At 29.2% G+C, this 19,126-nt stretch overlaps 1 protein-coding gene across 1 annotated transcript; it reads right to left on the minus strand.

Moving 5' to 3' along the window:
* Positions 1 to 260: 260 nt before the first annotated feature.
* LOC125848105 (uncharacterized) lies at positions 261 to 4,185 on the minus strand. The gene is made up of 3 exons (XM_049527910.1): positions 4,026 to 4,185; positions 1,262 to 1,762; positions 261 to 1,106 (listed from the first exon to the last, which is right to left on the minus strand). The coding sequence occupies exons 1-3, from the start codon at positions 4,114 to 4,116 to the stop codon at positions 523 to 525; spliced, it is 1,176 nt and encodes a 391-aa protein (XP_049383867.1). The 5' UTR covers positions 4,117 to 4,185; the 3' UTR covers positions 261 to 522.
* Between the last annotated feature and the right edge of the window lie 14,941 nt (positions 4,186 to 19,126).

Consider the following 19,126-nt stretch of genomic DNA (forward strand, 5'->3'; position numbering starts at 1 on the left):
GGTTTCTCTAGAGGCACCTGAAACTGCCAATCTTCTTGTATTTTTGTGTAACCACTTGGGGTTACAGTAGCATACATTCCTTGTCTCGAAAACCCAATGTCCAACACAGAGTCGAACAAACAAAGACAGGGCACCTTACCTCTACCTTTGCGGGATAAAGAGGTTGTTTCCCATAATTATACTAGTTATTAGTCATACATCATTATAAATTTAAATAATTTCGAATATGCAAACAGAGCCAAGTATAACAAATAGATGTGTAGTAGTACTACTATTTGTCATAGCACCACAGAAGATAGTAGTGTAAAGGATCCCAAGATTACTGAACCTTAACAAAATGAAGCACTTTCAAATTTTGATTGCAAAAATACCAAGACATACTACATTGACATGAGGAGACATACATACCTTCTATTTAATACAGCCAACTTTCTTATGCCGGGGCGTCCGATTCTGGACCTCCCTGCTGTAGTACTACATTGGATCCCCATATACGTTGTGTGGAATAGAAAGCTATTCATCTTAACCCAAAACTAAGACTAACAACCAAAACATAAACCCAAACCCAAAAACCTTGACTCTGCTAGACGCAGACAGTTCAACCCTCACATCATCCACAACAGGTCCACAAAGAGAGCTCATATCATCACTTCTTGTATTGTAATAGATACTATAGAATGCGATACGTGTCCTGTCTGCCTTGGCAGTGAAATTCAGGTTAGCATTCTGAAATGAAGAATTGAAATTGGGAGTGTAATGGATGTTTTGGGCTTGATCACCAGCAAAGGCCATGATTGCTAGTGGTTCCTTGCATGAATCCCCTGCATGGCCAAACAAAAATGTCAATCTGTATGGCTTGTTAGGCTTGGTTTCAACCATCTGGGATATAATGCCTTCTTTTCCTGAAAGCAATTCTATTGCTCTCTTCCCTTCTGGAACTGTGAAGTGATATGTATCGATGTATCGAACTGCTCGATTTGATTCAACTATCCAACCAGGGAGCGATGATGTTTCCTCGTCGAGGTTGGTTGGAAGAAGAACACCGAGAGAAGTATTTCTAAACATCCATGGACCTTCTTCAAAGTCTCCATTAAGTACTGCATTATCTGTTCCAATAACCACATTAAGTAACAATTAGCTTTTATAACTACACGAATATTTCAAATCAAACTATGTCGCATAAATTAAAAATCGAACTATATAAATATTTGACCTAAACAGCTGGAAATGGGGCCCAATAAAGAAACAGATATGACCTTACTTTTTGACTTATCTGGAACGAAAAGCTTCTTGATAGCAATATCATCAATAATGGGTCCACAAGTGGGGTCATCTTCCATGCCAGGATTTGTAAAAACGACCCGCACGTCATCTTCTTCAGCCTGAAAGGCCCACGCGTAGGAATCCCAGCCTTGAACATTATACAGAGTCTGAAGATCAATGGTCTGTGATGCTGGAGGAACTGAAACGTTGAGTGACTCTAGCTGAGCGCAGGTGCGAGCCGCGCTGAAAGTGATTGAGTAAATGGAGCCTTTCTCTACTTTGAGCTCTTGGCTTATCTCGGCGTCGTTTCCAAGCCGAACGGCGTGTCTACCTTGTGGTACGATGAGGATCATTCCACCCTGTTTTTGCCCGGATTCCACTACCTCTACGGTGCCGTTTGATTTCCAGCTGGGGATTTCGGATGGCCCATCGGAGAATCCGTCGCCGGAAGAGAAACCGCCTGACGGCGGGGTCTCAAAATTACCGTTAACTAACGGGCCTGCAAAACACAACGTTGGATTGATAATTAAGTAACGATGCGCTACAAATTATAGAAACATACAAAGCGATTTAATTAACAATGCTTTTACCTACGCAGTAACATCTGAGTCGAAAATAGGGGTAAAATTTTAGTAAAGTCTATCTTCGTATATCGTACTCGTAAGATTTTCACGGAAAATGTTGTTATTGGTTTGTTTCACTTGTGCAGTAAGGAAAATGTTTTTTCATGTAAAATGTTTTACTGGAAAATAATTAAAATTTTGATTTATTTTCTTATGTTTGATTGTTGAGTAGAAAATATTTTTTTAATTTTTTTTTTTATAGTGTTTCATTTATGAATGAAAATTATTTTTTAGAAAATATCTCTTTTTTTTAGTAGAGAGTAGAAAATAAAATTTTAAATTAAAATTCAAAATAACTTTTTAAAATAAACTTAAATTTTTTGGGGGGAGGGGACTGGCAGGGTTGGGAGTTGTAGGGGTGAGATGGGTAAAAAAATAAATATTTGAAATTAAAAATATTTTTTTAAAAATAGAGATTAAATTATTTATTTGGGGGGGGCGGGGGGGGGAGAGGGTAGGCCTGGCAAGAGGGGGGTCAGGGTGAGGATGGGTTAAAAAATAAAAAAATTAACGTTAAAAAATGTTTTTTCAAAATAAGCTTTAAATTTATTTTTTCAATAAAAAAACTATACTTTGAAGTTGAAAGAAAGTTTTAGAAAATGTTTTTCTTAAGTTTTGAAGGAAAGTCATTTTCCTTAAATTTGAGAAAAACTAGTTGATTTGAAAAAACATTTTATTCAACCAAACATGAGAAAATTGAAAAATATTTTCCGAAAGTGCTTTCCTTCGTACCAAACACACCCTTATAGTTGTCTTTGTTTCTCATTGTTGTTCATCGAGTTATTGTCTCTTTAATCGAATCTTGAACGAATTTTTAGAATTGAAATACTTTTGTATGATAACTATGGTGTATGAGTCCATTTTCGCATATCTCAATTAATTTTACGAAATACTTGTCATTTAACTCTGTTCATTAAAATTAGGACAAATGGAAAAAATTTAAATACGAAAAATCATAACCCTCAATTACTTCATTGACCACAAGAAAATACTCAGTCTGTCCCTAATTACTTGTCTACTTTTGAATTGACACATCTATTAAGAAGACAATTATTGACATAATGAGTTTACTATTTTACTTATATTAATTATGAAGTAGATAAATTAAAAAATCAAGATATTTAAGAAATTTTATATTTTTTAAAATAATTAATTAAGTGTATAATAGATAAAAAAGATTATTCTTTGTTAATTTATCAAAATGTATAAGTAATTAGGATAACTAAAAAAAAGAAAAATGAACAAGTACAGAAAAAGCATGTGCATTTCATAAGCTAGAAAAAGTACAAATAATTATGTGAAAGCACCTAATATAAATAAAAATAATTTACTATTGAGGTTACTTGAAAGTCGTACCAAATAATGATATGAGAACATTTCACTCAGAGTTCACGCGGTAGAGGTAAAGCCATTTGACAGGTATTGTGATTGTATGAAAGGAATATTTATCAAATTAAATACTATGGGTAGTAACTCTGTAGGCCCTAAAATGTAACAATGGTATTATTGATATTAGCTTTGCCTACGAAATTTAAAAAACTTTTACCATGAGTGGTACATCTACATTTTTTTCGTTTTATGTGACACTAATTAATTTGATATGATATTTAATAAAAAAATAATTAATTTTTACATTAGTAATTACTAGTAACGACATAACTATTAGAGCAGCATAACTCTCTGCCATCGTCCATAAGTACTCCTACATAGTCATGATTCTTACAGGGTGTCTCAGTAACACCTCAGGACGATCAACATCAACAAAATGATTACTTATACTTAAATACAATTAATGTTATACTATTTACTTAAATAACTTTGTTTGACATTTTAAAATTAAAATTATACCGTGAGTAGAAATAACATTTTGATAAACACACATTAATATGCTGCTGTGGAACTTGATTGAATTAATTCTGTTTCAGACAGAGATGAACAAAATAAATTATTTGTGATTAAATGTTCGTACCAATGTCAGTCCCAAAATGATTATAAGCTTAAATTAGCATACGTTTGAAGCTAAAAAGGATGATAGAAGAAATTATTTACCAGATCTCATACCAAATAGAGGTAAATCAAACATCAAAGTTGAAAAAGAAAAGTAGTTTCAAATTAAAATCGAAAGAGAAGAAAGCTAACCATCTTGAACTTGTCCAGCAGCTGAGCAAGCAAGAAGAAGAAGAAATGCAGAAACCCATTTGAATTTTGTTGAGCTCGAAGCTATTTCCATGGCGACAAAGAATAAATTCCCTTTTTTTCTATTCTAACACTCTGCTTTGAGTGAAGAAAAGGGGCAACAGCAAATGTCCTTTTTATCCAAGATTCATGCTTTTATTTTTTATTTTTTATTTTTTTGTGGGGCCTCATGCTCTTTTTGCAATTTTCTTTCGTCCTTTTCCTTTTTCTTTTGCGTTTCCATTTTTTTTTTTCGTCTATTTAGTTTTCTCCACCAGTAGTAAAATTGTCATAAAAGATACTAAACTATGTAATTTAATTAAGAGTAAAGCTTAAAGGTAGGGTGAAGAAAACAAAATTCTTCATTATAATTTGTATGGTGTTTTTTTAATAGATGTGAAATTCAAGAAATATAGATTTTTTTTAATAGCCTAACAAAAAAAAAGGTGTAACATATTATCAAATGATGTGTTGCAGTTGATGAAACTATTCCTTCTTTAACAAGAAGCTTTGGATGAGAATGAATTTTTTTTTCATAAGGAGCGCTTTCTCCTAATGGAGCCCTATGCAAATTTAAACTAATAAGACTTTAATATAAGTATCGAAATAATGTCACATAAAATAGAACGAGGAAAGTATTTTTTCTAAAAAAAGATCTTTGATGGAGTAATATTTTTTTTCCGTTTCAATTTATATGACACATTTCGGATTTTGAAATTCAAATAAGTCTATTTTTTACCATAAAATGTCTTTTAAATATTTTAAATTGACAATTATTGTAGCTTATAGTATTTTTTACATAGATACAATTTTTGTTTCAAAAAAATCAAAGATTTTATACATAAAATTTTGATCAAACTTAAACTGTATGAATCTTGAAAAAAAATGTGCCACATAAATTGACAGAGATGGAATAATTTTTAAGTTACTTTTAAATGCTTTTGATTGGGATTGCAGGGGCTATGGTTTTTTGAGGTCGACTTTAAACAGCTAGCTAATTTACTTTTAGGAGCAACTTTTTCTTTTGTTGATCAATGAATATTTGAAGGACATGAGCTTTTCCTAGTACAATAATAAGAAAATGTGTTTCTTAAGAGAAACTTTGGTAAATTAAGATTCTTCTAATTTCATATTACAATATCCTTTTGTTAAGTACATGTATAATATACTTTTGGTTTTCATCCATTAGAGAATAATCTCCCATCAAAGATTATGTGGGTTTTTTTAACAAAATTTTGATTCAAGAAACCAAAAATAAATAAATAAATTGTCTTGTTGTGAAACAAACTTTGGCCTACCACGCTCCTCTTGATCCCACTATCAATGCCAATTTCAGTTGATAATACAAGTCACATAGTAATTAGGATCCAGATGGATTTCATTCGAACATGATATTTTATTTGAATATGTAATTTAAATATTTGTAAATATGAAAATTATCAAAATAATAATAATAATAATCAATTCTTATTTAATCTTATCAAACGAATAAATTATAAATTATAATAAATAAATAATGTATTAGGATATCATAGGACATCGTATTAATATGATCATTTCATAAAATATGAGCAATCTATTAACATCAAGCATGAGTCTATTTTTTAAAATAAAATAAAATAATAGCTCTTTTATAATATTTAAATTTATGAATAAAGTTTTACATTTAAAAAATAAATTAAATTCTACTTTTTAGAGAATTTGGGATTAAAATGACAATTTGAACTTAAGTTCAAATTATATGCAAATTTCATAAACAAATATTCATTTCAAATCGAAACTTGAAATTTGAGGTTTCAAATCCTTTGCCTAACACCTGCTTAGAGATATTTTTTTTTTGTTTCCACTTGTGATTTATATATTTGTTGTGGAATTTGATTACTTTGAATTTGCATCGAATAGTCTCGCCAAAATAATTCTATTTTTTAAAATTTAAACCTAAAATTAGTAGTGGAATTAGGATTTTTACTTTTTTTAAAAAACACACAAGTACTATTTAATAATTTCACCCAAGCTCCTACTCTCACCCTCCACATTCATATATTTGTCTAGATCATCTATAAATTTATTTACAATAGCAATTTTTTAAAAATTTTAAGTATCGATCATGAAAACTATTTTTTTTTTCAACGATACACCCTAAAAGTAAATCTTTTTATGTTATTCATGTGATAAATTAAAATTAATTTAATTTTTTTAAAAAGAGAAAAAGACAAATATACCCCCAAACTATCATAAATGACATACAGGTACCCTCCGTCATATTTTTGGGACATTAATGCTTCTGCCGTCCAAAAATTAGAGCATATATACCCTTTATACTAACATACATACACATGTCATAATCTTATTCATCGTTAATAAATATCGGATGGATGGATAAGATTGCGCCAGATGTCCCTATTTAGTTTTCTGTTATAATGAATGACATACTCTAATTTTTGGATGACATGGACACCAATATATCCAAAAAGTAACACGAAAGATATTTACATACCATTTACGATATCGGGATATATTTTTCCTTTTTTCCCTAAAAAAAAATGTAGAGATACTAGGGGTTTATGTTATACCCACTTCCAAAATTTGCAGTGTTTTTATTTTATTATATAAAGAAAGCATACAGTACATTCCGCGTTTTTTGATTTTGGTGTTTCACTTTCTCACCTTTAGTGGGACCCTCAACCCAATGTAGGGTCACCGCCGAATTTTAGAAATTTGCGAACAGCATCTTAAACAATTCGGAACTTCAATTATTAATTCTTATGATTTGTTTACGCATAATACATAAACATAACATTTTACTTAATGTCAATTGTCAATTATAATTTTCAATTTTGGATATGTATTAATATGTATTTAAATTTATATAAAATTAAATAAACATACGCATTCATTTTACATGAAAATTTTATTTCCTACGTGTATTATATCATTATAAGATATAAGTCGTTAAAGCTAAGTTAAGGATCATAAAGTTTATGAATTATGTCATTTGTTTAATGATTTAAACTTTGAGATTTTTTATGTTAAAAAATCATACTTAAGGGACCAGAAAGGTATATTAGCACAGAACCCGAGGAAATGGCGGGAAATACTCGTGTCTGTAGCAGTCAAAGTTGCTCAACTTTGTAAAAAGAAGCCTAACCCTCCAAACTAGAGTATGTATAGTACATGAAGACTTTTAAGGATCGCTTGTTTGATTGGAGGATTAAATTATTTGAGATTATATTTTTAAATTATTATTTTTTATTTAAAAAATAAGATAATTTTTTTTTGTATTTGATGAAATAATTAAATCGTCGTAATTAAACTTTGAAAAAAAATTATATTATTATATTTTAATTGAAAGTATCAATAATTTATTTTTAATTAAAATATAATCTAAAATTTTAATTTGAAATATTTCATTTTATTTCGCATAACAACGATCCCTTTAGATACGTCATTGGTGTGAAAAAAGCATTGCTTCTACTAAAACTGCAATAGAATAATTTTAGAGAGAGAAGTAGTGAATTATTAATTTTATTTTTGAATAATTTATATTAAAAATATTTCTTTATTTGATTAAATAAACTTAAATATGCTTTCCATCTAGTAACAAGAGTTAAATAACTGGTAAATTCTCGTCACGTTTAAAAATGTTTTCAATAAGAGTCTTATTCTCTTACGAGATTTTGAAACTGATTGTTATGTCATGTGACAGATCGATGATATATCTCATTTAGTTAATCAAATAGATAAATGTTTTTAAAATTGTCAATAGTTTAAGGACAAAACTGATAATTTGCATCAAATTTAAAAATATTTTTAATAATTCTCTTAATTTTAGATTAATATGGAGAAGCCATTATGTTACCATCCAAAAGAAAAAACAAATGCAGCTAGGGTGTTCACGGATATTTTTTAATTTGAGTGCCATTCAAGTTGTTCATTATTGTCTGATAGTTTCCATGATACAAATATCGAATAAATTCTTTAAAAGAGAGACTAAAATTATCTTCTTCTTTTTTCTATCAAGATATGAATCCAAATTTTTGAGACTTTTTATCAGTCTTAATAAGTAATTATTATTTTTTCATGTGTTTCGACTAAATCCGAATACTGTAGGGCCTATTTGGAGATGGCTCCCAACATGATTTTTTTCCAAATCTAGGACTCGAGTTCATATCACTACATCACAACTCATGTTGGTAAATATGGAGATATTAATATAATACCAATATATATATATATATATATATATATAAACTTATAAGAAACACATATTTTTGATTAAAAACATGTCATATACAACACTGACACCAAAAAAAAAAAACTAGCTCGATAGTATTACCATTTACATTATATCACTATTTTATTAAATCACATAGAAATGCAAAAAAAAAAAAGTATATTGTGAAACTCATGCCATTGTTTGATAAGTTTGAAATTAAATAAATGCGAAATTAAACCAAAGCTTTGAATTAACTTCATTTTTTTTTTCTCAATATGAAATTAATATCAGTTCAATACATCCAGTCAATTTTTGGGGGTGGACTTTTAAGAAGATTGCAAGTCTCTTTTGGGCTCAAATGTTGTTGGATTTCAACGTTGGGCTTTAGTAGAAAAGACACATGAAAGAAAATTTACATTTGTTGGCCACTTTTCGATCTTATAATCGAAAAATAATAAAGGGAAAAAAATTTAAATATACAAATTAATTATCTTAATTACCACTATATAGCAATAGTTTTTTTTTGCCTACATAACAATAGTTTTTTTTTTCAAAGTTAGGTTTTAATATAAAAAAGTATTAAGTTAAATTAAACGTTTAATTAGTGCTCCACAATTTCTACTTTTTCCTTTTTTTTCTCAAATCTTTTACCTTCCATGATTTATTCAAATTGGTTATATATATTCTTTCCTATCAATAAAAGGTTTCTTAACAAAAATAAAACTTTCTTTCTACTCATTTTGGTCGACTGTTCAATTATTGATACCAACAATTATTCAATCTTAATTCAACATAAAGGACGTTGGGACGCATCAGGTATTATTGATAATTCAATATTTAATTTGTGTTTTTTTACGTGATTTTTCTAATTGAAAAATCATGTAGTATACCATGTTTGAGATGGGTTTTTTGTGTTCCAATTTTAAAAAAAAACGTTAAAAATCAATTTTATAAAATTGAATTTTGTCAATAATGAGTCGTTTAATTAATAGAGAAAAATAGATTGTTGTTGTTATTCACCAATTTCGTGTTTTGATTTTTTTTTAATTCTTTGATTTGTTATGTATGGTTTTGGGGTTTAGAATAGAAATCATATTCACTGATTATGCGTTTTGGTAAGTGATTTGGTGAAATTGATCGTTTTTAATTAATTTGGTGTAATTATGGTTTTTTTTTGTCATTCAGACTTGGGTTTTTTGCACATGTTGATGATTTTTTTTTTTTTAATTCTTTGATTTGTTTTGTATGGTTTTGGGGTCTATAATAAAAATCATATCTAGTGATTATGTCTTTTCGTAAATGATTTGGTGAAATTTATTGTTTTGTATTAGTTTGGTGTAATTCTGATTTTTTTGGTGTCGTTCAGAGTTGGTTTTTTTGTACATGATGATGGTGTACGTATTGATTCAATCTTGATAATTTTTTGTGTGATTCAGAGTTGGTATTTTTTTTAGATGATGGTGTACATGTTGATTCTATTTTGGTACATAATGATGGTGTAAACACCATATTTGAGTTAAGCATTATCATGTCATCAAAAATCGTTCTTTTAAACATAATGTATAAGTTGAAAACATTGAAACGACCATTCTGTTTGACAAGATTCACTACTAATATGTTTTTATCTGAAACAGGTAGATATATACCACCAAAAAAATCAATTCTAAAGAGGTAATGCTACCACCAATTACAAGAAAACAACCACGCAGACCACCGAATAACGACCATAAGAAGGGTTTTAACGAAGAAAACTACAAGAGGAGTAAAGTCACTTGTAGTAAATGTGGTACATCAGAGAATAACAAAAATACTTGCCCCAAATTTGCTTATCATAATTAACAATGATGTGTTATTTTTCAAAAAAAAAATCTTAATGTTTTCTTGCTTCTTGCAAAAATTCTGAAATTTTTTAAGAATGATAGATGCAATTTTATCCAACTTTGGTTACTCTTGATTAGTGTATGCTTATTATTGGCGATTTAATTGATATATCGTTGGTATTCACGTGTTTGATTGAAAGGATGGTATTAAATATCAATCTTAAATATTGAATATGAACAACGACTACTTAGAGTAATTGAAACCAAAATTATTACACAATGTTCAGTTAAATATTTTGGTATAATGTTTGAGTAATACTAAAAAATGTTAATCAATAATAATGGTTGTTATAATGGATAGCACGCACATATTTGGTGTACTTTTGGTGAAATAATCACAAAGATTGTTCAAATTAGGAGTATATGGTGACTGATATTTTGATATTACGAACATTGAATACACAAACGAGTTAAAGTGATGAGTTTGGTTTGAATTAAAATTAGAATTAATGCACATTTTTAACGTAAAAATTTAAATAGTTAAGTAATACTAAAAAGAGCAAATTTTAGGTATAACAAACATAAATATCATATTTATATATTATAGCTATAGTTTGTATAATTGCGCTCCATAACAAATTTTATGTTTGCTATGGAGTTGTTAATATGTATATTTCGGGATTTCTTCCCTTTTATATAAATTTTGATTTTTTTTTTAAAAACAGCGGTAATTTCTATTACAAAAAAGAAGAAAATCACTAAACTATGCACATTATATTGTAAAAGGATTCCTTTCCTTCTACGTCTTCTTCATCAGTGGTATATAAGGAGTTTTCTTTTATACAACAAAAACATAATATATACTTATACAAATTAAGCTAAATACAATTTCTTATACCTTTAAATTGTATACAATTTTTTAAAAACAAAATATGAATTAAATTTTGTATTAGTTGTAAATGGTTTATGTATATGTTCTCTGTTTGTCTTGTCAATTGTGTGTGTATATATATGTGTGTGTGGAGTTTGATATAAATACAAATTTTATTAGTTGTTATTTGTATATGTATATGTTCATTGTTTTAGGCTTGTCAATTGTATATGCATACGTATATATATGTGGAATCTGTATATAAATAAAATTTTGTATTAGCTATAAATAGTATATGTATATGTTCTTTGTATTAGGCTTATCAATTGTATATGTATACATATGTATAAGTGAAATCTCTCTCTCTCTATATATATAATTAAAAATATGTATTAGTAGAACTATATATTATAATTTGAAAAAAATTGTATATAATTAAAATCTAGTGGAAACTATATATAATTTTTTAAAAAGATTCTGATTTGGGGAGAGAATTTAAGAGAAATTGAAAGAAATTGGGAGAGTAAAGATAGTTAACAATTTTTTATAAAAATAGAGCGTGGCCCCCAACTAATTTAAAGAAAACTGATTTGGGGAGAGATCTCAAGGGAAATTAAAAGAAAATGGGATAGAAAAGATAGGGAATGGATTTGTATAAAATAAATCTCCCGTTTTTTTTAAATGCGTGGGTCCCAATCAAATGGCAAAAATTGTGCAACATTTGCTACGAAATACAAATAAATGAAACAGTAGCTATAGGATTTATTTTGATTTAAATGGTTGCTATTGTGTACAACTTTCTCTACTAAAAGATGTTAATAATAATTGTTGTATATTATAACCACCAAGTACACAATTGATATACTTGTGGTGGAGTAAGCATAAATATTGATAAAAATGAGGAGGTATATATTGACTGATTTTCTGGTATTCTGCATATAAAAACCAATGTAACAATGAATTAACGTAATCTTTTTTAATTTGAAATCATGATTAACCCACATTTTAAACGTAAATATAGATTGATATAATATTGGAGTAACACAGAAAAATCTGTCATAATAATGTTCGTATATAGTGACAAAAATGTTGGTATTATATACCAACAACACACATTCAATCTGTAGCAACTACTTAAGTTCGAATATAAAGTTTGAAACAAAAATGAACATAGACAATTGACGTAATAAAAACACATTTTCGTATTAATACTATGATATATTACCAATCACACACAATGGTATTATAAACCAAACTCACACTATAGATTCTAGTTTACTCTTAATCTTTTAGAAATGGGGATGTCATCCTCAAAATCACTGTCATGAGGATAATTTTCTTCAACCAATTATGAGGATAATAACAACACACTCGTTGATTCGATTAGAGATTTTGTTGTTGTCTCTAAAACTGAAAAAAATCGTCAGTTTTAGAGACAACAACAAAATCTCTAATCGAATCAATGAGTGTGTTGTTATTATCCTCATAATTGGTTGAAGAAAATCATCCTCATGACAACGATTTTGAGGATGAAATCCCCATTTCAATAACAATTTTCTTCTTTCTGTAATTTCAAAGTAATGCTCCATATCTCAAACGAAAATTTTTAGAATAAAAAACTGTCATTGATATGTTCATATTTTCTCGACGCACATACTCATCAAATACACAAGTATACAAACCACAATAACTACAAAAAATATGGAATAAGATTTTTTCGAGGCGTTCTATCCATAGAAATCAATATATGAAATAGAAAAAATTAACAATGATGAAAGGGATGGATGAAAGTGAAGAATTGAAAGTGAAACAATGTCGAAGATGATGGAAAAGAGAAGGGTGAAAACTTTTAGCAAAATAAATTACATAGGAATATCTAATGTTTTGAATGAATAAAAATGTTGCGAAGATAAAAAAGTTTTACTATGGTGTAAACACTTTTACTTTTTGTGGATTTTTAGCAAAAAAGCAGTAAAATAAAAGGGTTTAGTTTAGTGTAAAAAACTTTTACTTTTTGTGGAGTGTATAAAAGAGACAAAAAATAAAATAAAAATATTATTGGATAGGCACAATAGCGTGTGACTTAAAAATAGTAATTGAAGAGATAAAATATAGAAAAATTAAATACCATAATTATCATCCCAAAATTAGGTAAATAATCCCAAAAAGAAAAGAGAAGAAAATAAAAAATAAAAAAATTAAATTAAATCCGAAAAATTAATTATTTTGCTATGTTTGTAATTTTAAAACTATTTTTGTAATTAAATAGAAGTATGTGTATATATTGTTAACTAAAGTCTTAAGTAATATATTATTGTAATTTTCACAAATGATTACTCTCAGATCAAATTTCACGATAACATTCTTAAGTCTTATTAGTTAATTTAAAATTTCTTGACAACGCTATTTTTCAAAAACAAGAGCGGCTGAAACGTGACTATTCTGAGTTTTATCGACACATAATGCATTTGGGTCACTCGTCATGGGCTGGATGGGCCGGAAAAACGATTCTACAGCCAAAGGCCCAAAAAGAATGAAGAGCCCAATGGATGTCTGTTTCAATGGACTCTCTGCTTTATACTCTGCTCTAATTTTTTCGTCCCAACTTTACTTGTGGCACCAAAAACTATGAAATTAACCTATTAAATTGTGAGTTTAAGTTTTATACACCACAATTTATTTTACGATTCGTCATTAAAAATATATCTACACATCAATTTTCTTAATATGTTAAATTTGAAAATAAAATATATTACCGTCCATGACATTTAAAGTGATTATTCCTAGTTACTAGTTTTACAACACAGGTATAAATAATTTAGCTAGCTTTTGCTATATTTTCTCCTTCATAGTTTGAAATTCTTCTAAATCAAAGTATATTTATTGAATAATAAGTGATACTTCATTTCAATTTGTATGTTTTAACCTTAGCTGGTTTTGTAAAGAATGTTTATTTACTTTTTTAGCGACTCTTTAATTCAGTCTTCAACCTAACATATTTCAAGAGCACCATATTTTAGTACATTTCACTTATCTTTAGTTTAGAAACACATAATTCAAAAGTCTTCTTTACTTTCTTCAACTATCAAGTCCGTACCAACTACCAAGTCTAAACCACACAAACATATTGAAACAGAGGCCGTATGCATTATACATTCCCCTATCTCACCTTATCTAGTTGGGCCCTCATCAATCAATGAAACATTAGACCCTTTGGTGCGGCAAAAGTCGTAGAAACTACTATTTTATATATATATATATAATATACTTTGTTAATCAAGGCAAAGAGCATACATTATACATATGTGATATGCTATACGTTAGATGAATCTAATTTGTTGGCAAACTCTAAAGAGACATGAATATCAAGAAGCACTTTCTTAACAATCACACATGTTGTCTGCCTTTTCCTTTTTCCTTTTTGCTTATATTCTTCAATTTGATAATTAAATGCAAATAATCTTACATGGGAAATAAATCCACATTACCTTGTTATCACCTGAGAAAAAAAGTGGCTTATTGCGCAAAATCATTTACATATTTGAATACTCTATTCATTAGTGAGTGAGGGTTTCTGTTTGAACCTTTATGCTACGTTATAACTACTTGTACTAAACATTGTACTCTCTTCATTAGTAAAGTTCATTATATCTTTAATTATATTAGATGATTAATGTTGAAGAAGAAGGAAGCTGACGATTGGAACATGTCAAAGGAACAGGTCCAACGAAGCTGACTGACGTGTTTGCAACAAGTGTTGATGAATAAGGATGCAACATTGCTCTAGAATTAGAGTCGCACTAGGATTAGACTACTTATATTAATTAGCATTATATTACGACTAGAATTATATTATGATTAGGATTATATTACGACTAGAATTATATTATGATTAAGATTATATTACGACTAGGATTAGATTATTTATAATTGCATTATTATTATTATTATTATAGTAGTAATAGGTATTGTAGTAGGACTCTAAGTATAGTTAACTTAGGACTTTATAATTTTCTCCCTATATAAGGAGGTTGTAACTCAACATTATTTTCATCAATACAATCATTGATTTCTCTAATCCTAGACATGAGATTTCTACATGGTATCAGAGCATAAAAGCTCTTTCGCTCTCTGAGTATTGATAAAAAAAAATAGAAAAAAAGAAAACCACACGTTGCAATGGCCCTTTCTATCGAAATCATGTCAATCTCCTCACTTCACCAAATCATTGTCGCTTGCTCCATTAAACCTAAGCCAACAAACTACACACAAATATCTCAATTGATTCACGTGATGAAACAAACATATCTCATCACAGAGAATGAACCAAGTAAAAACAGTTGTTCCACTGGACAAACTGCTGGGAAAGTTGTAGAGGTCGAAAAGGATGCAAAAGAAAGTAAAACCATTGCTGATTGGAAGGAGAAATATGTGTTACTAAGGAGTTGGATCTCAAGCACCTTGACCGAAAAAAGCATGCACCTAATTGTGGGCTGCTTAACTGCCAAGGAGATGTGGGAATGCTTGAAAAAGGCTTATATTCAAGCAACAAAAGTAATTTATTTTGCTAGAGGTTTAGGTCTCAAATACAAGACCTTTAGGATAATCACATTAGGTAAGACACTATATTCCACCCTTAATCAATTTATTTATACTCTCATGAGTTTTGATATAAGGGAAGATGAAGAAGAGGTGTCACAACAAAACCATAATATGATATTCTCTGCCTTTCTGAGCAGGGGAAGAGGAAACAACAACATCAACTCCAGAGAAACAAGTTTCAAGCCTGCTGGACAGGGAACAGGTTCTCAGAACAATCAATATGGACCAGGTTCTCTGAACAATAAAAGTTCTCAAAGTGAAAATAAGGAGAGGAATAATATTGAGTCATGTCAAATCTGTGGTAGGAATAATCATACTACTCTTAAGTGTTTTTATTGGTGGAACTACTCGTATCAATCTGCAGATAAACTATCACAAGCAACGACTAGACATCACATTCATACCGAAGCATTGACAAAACAAATTTTTGCTGGGTATTCAAAGTTTTTTTTTGCTGCGTATTCGAATCAAGCTAGGAGTAACTGTTCCTCTATTCACTAGCTTGAGGGGAAGTGTTGAAGAAGAAGGAAGCTGACGATTGGAACATGTCAAAGAAGCAAGTCCAACGAAGCTGACTGACGTGTCTGCAACAAGTGTTGACGAAGAAGGAAGCTGACGATTGGAACATGTCAAAGGAACAGGTCCAACGAACCTGGTAGACGAGTTTACAGCACTGCTCTAGAATTAGAGTTGCACTAGGATTAGACTACTTATATTAATTAGGATTATATTACGACTATAATTATATTATGATTAGAATTATGTTACGACTAGAATTATATTATGATTAGGATTATATTACGACTAGTATTAGATTATTTATAATTGCATTATTATTATTATTATAGTAGTAATAGGTATTGTAGTAGGACTCTAACTTTACAATTTTCTCCCTATATAAGGAGGTTGTAACTCAACATTATTTTCATCAATACAATCCTTGATTTCTCTAATCCTAGACGTGAGATTTCTACAATTAATAGCTACATAAATATCTATGACTTGTTTTAAATTATAAATTTCAAAAGTTACATCTTTATTAAACTTCGCGTCAAGTTAAATAACTTGATTGAGGTGGTGGGAGAAACTAATTGTACTCTCTTATTCTCTTTTTCCTGTGTTTGCTTTTGTGGATTCACGAAAAATAGAGCACTAGAACAATCTAGGCGTACCATATCTCTGGAAGACTTGAGGAGTTCTATTGCGCGCAGCGTATATTTTGAATGTATTTTTTCCGTGATTCGAGGACTATTTTTTTAATGTAAAATGATTTAATCCGTATTTGATCGTTAAGAATATTAGGCGACTATTTTGACAATAGCCATGCTTGATGTCTTGATTTCTTTATGAATTTTGTAGGAATTTATGGGATTAAGTTGATGGAATATTCAAAATCTTGTTTTATGATCTTTATGAATACGCAAGAGTTTATGAGTTATTTGAAATGTCCCTTCATGGAAATATGTATTGAACGTACGATTAAAAGTGATTTTTAATACTACGTAACCTGATCTAAACTCATTCGATTTGATTTTTACAGCAACATGTTAGCTGGATATATGACTATATAATTCCCAAATCTTGAATGTATATTTGAACATATCTCAACAAAATGACATTTTTCTTATCCGATTCATGATGGTTTCTAGTATAGTTATTCTGATTGATTTAATTGACTTTTTTGTGTGTTTTTTTGACCGACACCTATATCTTAATTTTGATTCATTTTGGTGCATGCCTCACTAGTTTTCTCATGTTCTTTCCTGGACCCACTAGATTTTCTTTTAGGTATATATGGCAATCATTTTCCATTTTGCAATCTTGGCAGGCTGTGGGATGGAAGCTAGTGGAGTTTTGTATTATTTTAACTTTTTCTTTTTGAATTAAAAAATAAAAATGATTTCTAAATCTTTTATCTTTCTACATTTTATTTGGACTTCATACTAAAATAGTTTTTTTCTTTTACTTGCTTATCATAGCGTCTTTCAAAAATGATCTCTCTACCTTCACCAGATAATAATTAATAACATCTGCATATTCTCTTCAGACGATTTCGCTGGCTATGTATTGTTGTTGTTGTTGCATATCATAGTAAATTGATGCAAATTTATTAGTTTTTTTCAATATTATCCTTATTAATCATTAAAATATTAACATAAAACAATAAAGTTTTTTTAAGTATAATTAATAAAAAAAATTAGTAAAATAAATATGTATTTAAAGGAGAGCGTCAAGTCATAACGAGTCAAGTAAAATAGAACGGAAGGGAGGAGTATAATGTGATTGACTACTTTCCAATGATGTTGGTTTGACCCATTGGTCGTGTAACATGTGCAAGCCTCTCAACGCTTAGTGACTTTGGTCGCACTAAATAACAAGTACCTTCCAACTGCCGACTTAGAGTAGCATCCCTCATTTGGATTTTTTTTTTTTAAATAAAAAAATAAAAATTCATACTCGATATTTGATATTTATTTTGAGATTTTAATTAGTTTAGATTCACCCTCTTACCAAGCTCATTTCATTCTCAAGACAAGAGCTATGGAATTTTTATTTATCTCATCACAACATCCGATGACTCTTATTGAGGTTTTGGTATAGGCCATGTGAGTTGTGACATGAATTTTATTTTTAAATCAGATATGGGTTGGGGGTTAAAAAACTCTATCCTCTAATACTATGCCTGCTTTTCTTGTACATGATTTTTTTTTCAATTTATGGGTTGTTATAGCAATTTCAAGTTAATATGCAATTAATATTAATCGTATAAGAGATCGAATTCTGATACATTTAATAATTTTTTAAATATAATTATATGGTCTAGGCAAACATTATTTGTTTACCTGAACTCAACAACGGACGCTCTTGGTTGAAAGTTCCATCAGTTGGAATACTGAATAGAACCTCTTTTGTTTGGGTCGGTAGCTAAAAGAAAGTCCTCGCTTTCTCTTGAACAAGGGAAGGGCAGCATAGCATTAGCTTCAATTGAACAAGCTCAGCCTTGAAAAAAAAAGTGGTAAGCCGACGTTGAAGCGAAGTCAATAGTGGTAATTATTATACGTCTAAAAGTCATAACCATTACACTAGATTCGCACTTGCCTAGCAAACATGGTGCCCAATCGGAAGTCATATAATGCAACATACTATTCAACATCTTGTGACGAAGAAAATAGACATTAGACCTAACTAATCAATCTCAAAAATTAGTTCATTAGGTGAGAATTAAACTAAAATAATGAGTTCGACTGAACCTCTACATCATCTTCTAGCTTCATTAATTTCATCCACATTTAATGTGAAACTACTAATACTCCTTCGCATATTCAATACTAGACATTTGAAGCATAAATTGACAAAATATAATATGAAGTTTCAATATAGAAAATCAAAAAAATTAAGCTTGATATATTTAACTCTGATACAATAATAAGTGCAAGCATATGCCAATCTAGGTCATAGAATCGAATCATCATGTTTCAATAAATTAAACGTTTGAGTTGTTGATTACGAATTACTACTAAATTAGTATTGAAATGAAATGAATTAAATGAGTTTC

Source organism: Solanum stenotomum, chromosome 12, assembly GCF_019186545.1.
Source record: "Solanum stenotomum isolate F172 chromosome 12, ASM1918654v1, whole genome shotgun sequence".
In the NCBI taxonomy this organism is placed as follows: domain Eukaryota; kingdom Viridiplantae; phylum Streptophyta; class Magnoliopsida; order Solanales; family Solanaceae; genus Solanum; species Solanum stenotomum.

What these genes read in the sequence shown, in the direction of transcription:
- LOC125848105 (XM_049527910.1), bottom strand. Translation starts at nt 4,116, where the DNA reads ATGGAAATAGCTTCGAGCTCAACAAAATTCAAATGGGTTTCTGCATTT. An exon ending in TGCTGGACAAGTTCAAGATG is followed by an intron (nt 1,763 to 4,025) that starts GTTAGCTTTCTT and finishes TGTGTTTTGCAG; the next exon opens with GCCCGTTAGTTAACGGTAAT. An exon ending in CGTTCCAGATAAGTCAAAAA is followed by an intron (nt 1,107 to 1,261) that starts GTAAGGTCATAT and finishes TTATTGGAACAG; the next exon opens with ATAATGCAGTACTTAATGGA.